This window comes from Pecten maximus, chromosome 5 (assembly GCF_902652985.1).
Source record: "Pecten maximus chromosome 5, xPecMax1.1, whole genome shotgun sequence".
NCBI classification, from domain to species: domain Eukaryota; kingdom Metazoa; phylum Mollusca; class Bivalvia; order Pectinida; family Pectinidae; genus Pecten; species Pecten maximus.
In genome coordinates this window covers 49,653,216-49,661,140 of record NC_047019.1, presented here as the reverse complement: position 1 = coordinate 49,661,140, position 7,925 = coordinate 49,653,216, and the positions used below count along the sequence as shown (strand labels likewise).

The 7,925-nt window shown below is 39.6% G+C and overlaps 1 protein-coding gene across 1 annotated transcript; it reads right to left on the bottom strand.

Moving 5' to 3' along the window:
* Nucleotides 1-638: 638 nt before the first annotated feature.
* On the bottom strand, nucleotides 639-7,515 carry LOC117328514 (serine/threonine-protein kinase TNNI3K-like). Its single transcript, XM_033886050.1, has 4 exons — nucleotides 7,393-7,515; nucleotides 2,526-3,315; nucleotides 1,081-1,380; nucleotides 639-787 (listed from the first exon to the last, which is right to left on the bottom strand). The coding sequence occupies exons 2-4, from the start codon at nucleotides 3,307-3,309 to the stop codon at nucleotides 639-641; spliced, it is 1,233 nt and encodes a 410-aa protein (XP_033741941.1). The 5' UTR covers nucleotides 3,310-3,315; nucleotides 7,393-7,515.
* Between the last annotated feature and the right edge of the window lie 410 nt (nucleotides 7,516-7,925).

Sequence of the window (7,925 nt, the reverse complement as noted above, 5' to 3'; positions counted from 1 at the left end):
ACTACCTCTGCTAGGGATCGAACCCAGGACCTCTGGATTACTAGTCGTACGCTCAACCGATTTAGCTAAAAAAAAAGATCTCTCTAGCCGGGCGGTATATTGCGACTTGTATTTTACCATGGTTACATACTCCGCCTCCAGAAAAGAACTCGTCCTCGAGTTTCCAGGGGTCACAGCGATGTTTTCACAAGTAATGCTTAGTATAATTCCAGGGTCCCTACATGTGCGCAAATGAAACAGAACACAGGATTCAATTTAAATCACTGCCTCCGCTAGGGATCGAACCCAGGACCTCTGACTTACTAGTCTTACGCTGAACTAATCGCGCTTAAGAGAAGATCTCTGTAGCCGAGCGGTAAAATGCTGCAAGTAGATTTCACTTTTAAATCTGATGGTTCTGTGTCATCAAACTGGTCCGATATGATTGTAGACTTCACTTCTATATCTGAAGGTTCGGTGTCAACACACTATTGCGATATGACGGTAGACTTCACTTCCATATCTGATGGTTCGGTGTCAACACACTCTTGCGATATGACGGTAGACTTCACTTCTATATCTGATGGTTCTGTGCCATCACCCTTTTGCGATATGACGGTAGACTTCACTTCTATATCTGAAGGTTCGGTGTCAACACACTATTGCGATATGACGGTAGACTTCACTTCCATATCTGATGGTTCGGTGTCAACACACTCTTGCGATATGACGGTAGACTTCACTTCTATATCTGATGGTTCTGTGCCATCACCCCTTTGGGATATGACGGTAGACTTCACTTCTATATCTGAGGGTTCAGTTCTCATAACACTGGTTCTCATATTAAACGTTAGCATATTTGACATACCTATGTAGTGGGTGTCGTCGAAGATGCGAAAGCCACCTACACTTTCGATTCATCTCGTGCTAGTTGCCTTGTTCACACGGTCTCTATAAATCTTTACATTTTGTTCGTTAAGAATGACTGTTTCATTCATATATCGGCATTCGCTTGTCCATAATCTAATAAATCTAAACGAAATAAACTGAACATATGTATGTCATTTTAAAAACGAAAAATATCAACTCTGATATACTTACCAGAAGAGCATTTTTTAAGCATTCCTGCTAACCGTTTATGGATAACTACTTCGGGTCTATACATATTCAACTCCGTCCATCGCTTGCTGTCCCAGCCTATCTCGTACAACTGCAGAAAAAGTTCGGCACCAAGAGTCCTATGCCGAACGCTGATATCTACATCTTTCTTCTGAAGTCGAAGACAAAGGGTTGTCTTGCCAACATTTTCTGGTCCGACAAACACGACCCGGATGTGTCTGTATTTTTCTGTAGGTCCGGAAAAAAGCCTCAGATAATCATCAATCGTTAACTCTGGTTTATCTGAAAAAAAAGTTAAGATATAGTGTTATTACAGTGACAAGTTGATAGGGTTATAGTGGTGGAAAACAAAGTGTGTCTGACTAAATGGGAAGGCATATTTACTTTATAGTTAAATCATATTCATATATGTTGAAAAATGGATAATGATAAGGATGACATTAAATATGTTTTGAAACGGTGTCACTACTAGTATTTACCAGAATTGAAACGTGATATACGGGGAATGCAAACCTCGGGAATCTAAAACAGTTCTCACCTATCCAGTAGACCTCACCACCCAGCAGACCTCGACAACTAGAAGACCTCACCACCCAGCAGACCTCACCACCCCGCAGACCTCACCACCCAGCAGACCTCACCACCCCGCAGACTTCACCACCCCGCAGACCTCACCACCCAGCAGACCTCACCACACAGCAGACCTCACCATCCAGCAGATCTTACCATCCAGCAGACTTCATCACCCAGCAGAGCTGCTTATCCAGCAGAGCTCATAACCCAAAGGAGCTCACAACGCAGCAGATTTTACCACCCATCAGAGCTCACAGCCTAGGAGAAATCATCGCCCAGCAAGAGTTCACCACCAAACAGAGTTTACTTACCAGCATAGCTCACCTCTCAGAAGCGCTCGCCACCCTGCAGAGTTCACCACGCAGCCGATCTCACCGTTCAGAAACGCTCATCACCCACCACCCTGCAGAGCTAACCACGCACCACCGACCAAAGCTCATTACCCAACAAAGCTTACCATCTAACTGAATTCACACAACCCTCACCCCCCTACACCTTACCATCCAGCAGGACTTACCACCCAACACAGCTAAACATCCTTACTATCCATCAGAACTTACAACCCAACACAGCTAAACAAGCAGAACTCCCCACCAACACAGTTAAACATCCAGCAGAACTCACCACCAAACAGAACTAAACATCCAGCAGAACTCACCACCCAACACAGCTTACCATCTAGCAGTCGGAAAGACATAAGATTGAGCTTTATCTATAGTATTAGTAGCTCAATTAACCAAATATTGTTATGATTGATCTAAACCACATGTATATGCTCTGCACTACGTGTTCGCGTGTTTTCATGGCAACGAGGAGCTATTCTAGTATTATACAAGATGAAAATATGATTGTACCTTCACTTGGGCGCTGTTTCGACTTAAAAAACACTTCAGGGTCTCTGGCACCATACGCTTTCAGTATGGCAGTAATATCCTGATGATTTCTGAGCATGGCGTACGATATTGCAGTATTACCATTGGCGTCCGTTTTGTCGATGTCGATACTGAGTCTTGCAGCATTATCAAGAATGTACCTCAGGAGCAAATCGTGGCCACAATATGCGGCAATCATGAGACAGTTCATGCCGTCGATATCAGACACTCTCGGGTCAAAGTTGAGTTGTAGCATGTAATTAAACATTTCAATGCTCCCGGAATAACACGAGTACAGAAAGACGTCCATCTTATCCGTTGAGGTTTTCCTCAACATATCAGGATATGTATTGACAATATGACGCGTGAGTTCTAGATGACCTCTGGCTACTGTCAACATAAGAACATTGCATAGGTAACTGATTCTTTTGTATGCAGACAAGCCTTTCGCTGCCAGTAGTTTAAACATGTCCACGTTTCCAGATACAGAGCATAAAAAGAGTGGAGTTGAATCAAATTTGTTACCTAATGTCAACAGCTTTGGATATCTGTCCACCAGGTATTTTATTATGGTCACTTGATCACCGACTACTGCCCAACCAAGTATGGACGTTTCTGTGAGGGTGTCCTTGACCCCTGTAACGTCCTTCACATTTACCAGTTGTCGCTGAAGCCCGGCGAGATCCCCACTGTAAGCTGACCATAATATAGGGTACCGCTCCCGCTCAAACGTAATCCAGTCATAACTTTGTATATTTGAAGGCATGGCTGCCTAATACAAAAAGAATAAAAAGAAGATGAATTAATAAGCAAGAGGCCTAGCATAACGTTAAAATTCAATATACATACGTATACGTAATATGGCATTAATATAGTATCATTGAAGTACTTCTATTGCAGTACTAGTGTAGTACTAGAGTAGTATACTGAGTGTTCGACTATAATGGTATACTAATGTACAATAAAGGGGTACCGAGTGTTTGACTGTAATGGTTTACTTATGTACATTAAAGGGAGTACCGAGTGTTCGACTGTAATGGTTTACTAATGTACAATAAAGAGGGTACCGAGTGTTCGACTGTAATGGTTTACTAATGTACAAAAAAAGGGGTACCGAGTGTTCTTCTGTAATGGTTTACTAACGTACAATAAAGGGGGTACCGAGTATTCGACTGTATTGGTTTACTAATGTACAATAAAGGGGGTACCGAGTGTTCTTCTGTAATGGTTTACTGATGTACAATAAAGGGGGTACCGAGTGTTCGACTGTATTGGTTTACTAATGTACAATAAAGGGGGTACCGAGTGTTCGACTGTAATGGTTTACTAACGTACAATAAAGGGGGTACCGAGTATTCGACTGTATTGGTTTACTAATGTACAATAAAGGGGGTACCGAGTGTTCTTCTGTAATGGTTTACTGATGTACAATAAAGGGGGTACCGAGTGTTCGACTGTATTGGTTTACTAATGTACAATAAAGGGGGTACCGAGTGTTCTTCTGTAATGGTATACTAATGTACGATAAAGGGGGTACCGAGTGTTCGACTGTAATGGTTTACTAATGTACAATAAAGGGGGTACCGAGTGTTTGACTGTAATAGTTTACTAATGTACAATAAAGGGGGTACCGAGTGTTCGACTGTAATAGTTTACTAATGTACAATAAAGGGGGTACCGAGTGTTCTTCTGTAATGGTTTACTAATGTACAATAAAGGGGGTACCGAGTGTTCTTCTGTAATAGTTTACTAATGTACAATAAAGGGGGTACCGAGTGTTCATCTGTAATGGTTTACTAATGTACAATAAAGGGGGTACCGAGTGTTCATCTGTAATGGTTTACTAAATGAATTTATCATAATCACATGACTCCGATGTTCGTAAACATTGTGGTGTCACGTACGGTTGCCCGGTATGTAGAGCAAGGTAATACAGGTAATTGATACGAACGTGAGTTACATGTACGCATTACTTGCGTGTCAGGAGTTGTAATGGATGAGTAAAATGATAGTAGTGATCATTCGAGTCTTGACGGTCCAAGCAAACACACTAAATTTTGTAAAAAGCTAATATGAAGTAGTAAAAATGTATTTTGTTATTACAGATTATAATAACTCGGAATTCCGACGTAACAAGTGCGGGAGAGATGTTGACGCAGAGGACGGGGACGGAAGGGCAGTTCGCGGTTAACGGTTGTGTTTTTTAAACTGTACTTTGGGAAAATAAACTATTGGACCGTTGAAGGCCACGCCCATACATTGGTGTTGAGTTATATATAATAAATGTTTTATGTTCGTTTGAACGAAGTGAATAAGAATATAATGTACAATAAAGGGGGTACCGAGTGTTTGACTGTAATGGTTTACTAATGTACAATAAAGAGGGTACCGAGTGTTCTTCTGTTATGGTTTACTAATGTACAATAAAGGGGGTACCGAGTGTTTGACTGTAATGGGTTACTAATGTTCAATAAAGGGGGTACCGAGTGTTTGACTGTAATGGTTTACTAATGTACAATAAAGAGGGTACCGAGTGTTCTTCTGTTATGGTTTACTAATGTACAATAAAGGGGGTACCGAGTGTTTGACTGTAATGGGTTACTAATGTTCAATAAAGGGGGTACCGAGTGTTTGACTGTAATGGTTTACTAATGTACAATAAAGAGGGTACCGAGTGTTCTTCTGTTATGGTTTACTAATGTACAATAAAGGGAGTACCGAGTGTTTAACTGTAATGGTTTACTAATGTACAATAAAGAGGGTACCGAGTGTTTGACTGTAATGGTTTACTAATGTACAATAAAGAGGGTAACGAGTGTTCAACTGTAATGGTTTACTAATGTACAATAAAGGGGGTACCGTGTGTTCAACTGTAATGGTTTACTAATGTACCATAAATGGGGTACCGAGTGTTCTTCTGTAATGGTTTACTAATGTACAATAAAGGGGGTACCGAGTGTTTGACTGTAATGGTTTACTAATGTACAATAAAGGGGGTACCGAGTGTTTAACTGTAATGGTTTACTAATGTACAATAAAGGGGGTACCGAGTGTTTAACTGTAATGGTTTACTTAATGTACAATAAAGAGGGTACCGAGTGCTTGACTGTAATGGTTTACTAATGTACAATAAAGGGGGTACCGAGTGTTTAACTGTAATGGTTTACTAATGTACAATAAAGGGGGTACCGAGTGTTTAACTGTAATGGTTTACTAATGTACAATAAAGGGGGTACCAAGTGTGTTAACTGTAATGGTTTACTAATGTACAATAAAGGGGGTACCGAGTGTTTGACTGTAATGGTTTACTAATGTACAATAAATGGGGTACCGAGTGTTCTTCTGTAATGGTTTACTAATGTACAATAAAGGGGGTACCGAGTGTTCTACTGTTATGGTTTACTAATGTACAATAAATGGGGTACAGAGCGTTTGACTGTAATGGTTTACTTATGTACAATAAAAGGGGTACCGAGTGTTCGTCTGTAATGGTTTACTAACGTACAATAAATGGGGTACCGAGTGTTCTTCTGTAATGGTTTACTAATGTACAATAAAGGGGGTACCGAGTGTTCGACTGTTATGGTTTACTAATGTACAATAAAGGGGGTACCGAGTGTTCGTCTGTAATGGTTTACTAACGTATAATAAAGAGGATACCGAATGTTCGTCTGTAATATGATTAGGGTTTTTTTGCAAGTAAATATAAATGTCTATATTTAATTTGAATATTTTTAAATAAATATGCATGCTGTATCAAATCATAAATGACTGTTGGTTATACTGTAGTGCGTCTGTATTGATGTACTTTAATAAGCATTTATATTCAACAATACATTTCTAAACTCTTTATACTGGATATTGCTATTGGTCCGTACATGCCAGTATGTAGTGATCAGTTTACACTATGTACAGTATAAACACTGACCATGTACACGTGGTTTAGGCCCATGTGGTTGTGTTTACAGCAGCAGCAAAGGCTGTTGTAGCCCCTCCTACTCCCTTATCGGCTTACCGTATTTGACCTAATAAGGGCGCCTACCCTAATAAGGGCGCCCCTACCTTTTTTCAAGGAAATAAATCTATGACTGAGTGTCAAAATGGTGTTAAAAAGTAATAATTCATGTGAAATATTTTACTACTTATGTGTTCAATTTTCTTCAGCAAATTAAGTAACTGGAACACATGTTTTCGCCACATTTTGTGTATTCCTACAGGCTACATATGACATGTCAGTGCAAAGTTCTCAGCACCCAAAACTAAACACACATACAAATAATAACTTACCATCTTTATTTGAAGATAAAGTAAAGACTTCATTCTTGTTGATAAATAACTTTTGTTCAGAACAGAAAGCTAGTAAAAGACATTGTAAATCAATTATTAGGTCAAAGAAAACGATGTCTGATATGATCTGGGAAATCACCTGTTTCTATAAATAGAACACAAAAGAGTTCCATTTGAACATAAATGGTGGAACACACGTTCTCTGGTCTAAAGATCAGCTGGCATGGTTTACAAGTTTACAGGAGTATTCAAGTGATGTTTAAGCTTAATATATGATAATGAATAGATATCTTAATCTGGAATATTTTTATGACTGAATATTTTACCGTTTCCACAACCTTGGGTATTCTGCTATAAGGTATAGTCTGTTTCATAAAACTTCAGAATAACTAATCTTAATAAGGGCGCCCCCACTGTCATTTACCCGCGCCCTGCGCCCTTATTAGGTCAAATACGGTAATTGCTAACCACCCGGTTTTTTTATGTAGGTCATCCCCGGCCTTCAAGTGCAGTTATCTGTTTTAGCAGTAAAATAGATGTCGAGTGCTCAGAATTTACTCACCTACTATCTCTTTCAAATTACATTCCACTGGAACAACATTGAACTACATATTGTGCACGTACTGATCCAAGGCGGTGGGGTCTTCCTTTTAAAGTACAAACAATCTCTTCCTGGTCTCAGTGTTACGTTAGTGTATACGCATTCCTCTTTCAAATGACATCATGCATGTATGGATTTTACAGACTCGCTGAAAATTGTATAGACACCTAGCAACATTTTTATGGCGTTTGACTAGTGACCCCTAGCACTAAGTGTTCTTCCCGTCTTCTACGTAAAAACCGTGTGGTATTTATAGATTTTTGTAAAGCCATTGTAAAATAGCATAAAATGCTCACATGTAAGTTTAAGCCTATTTATACTAAAATGCTCAGGTTATCGTAATTTCAGGATTTCTATCATATGTACGATGGCGTAATATACTATAGACGGTGACTTTGATAGATGTTTTGTGTATCTAAGTTGGCTACTGTTCTTATGTATGCATATTGTCGAATTGTTATCACGATATGGTAGTAATGGTAGTGTAAGGAGGA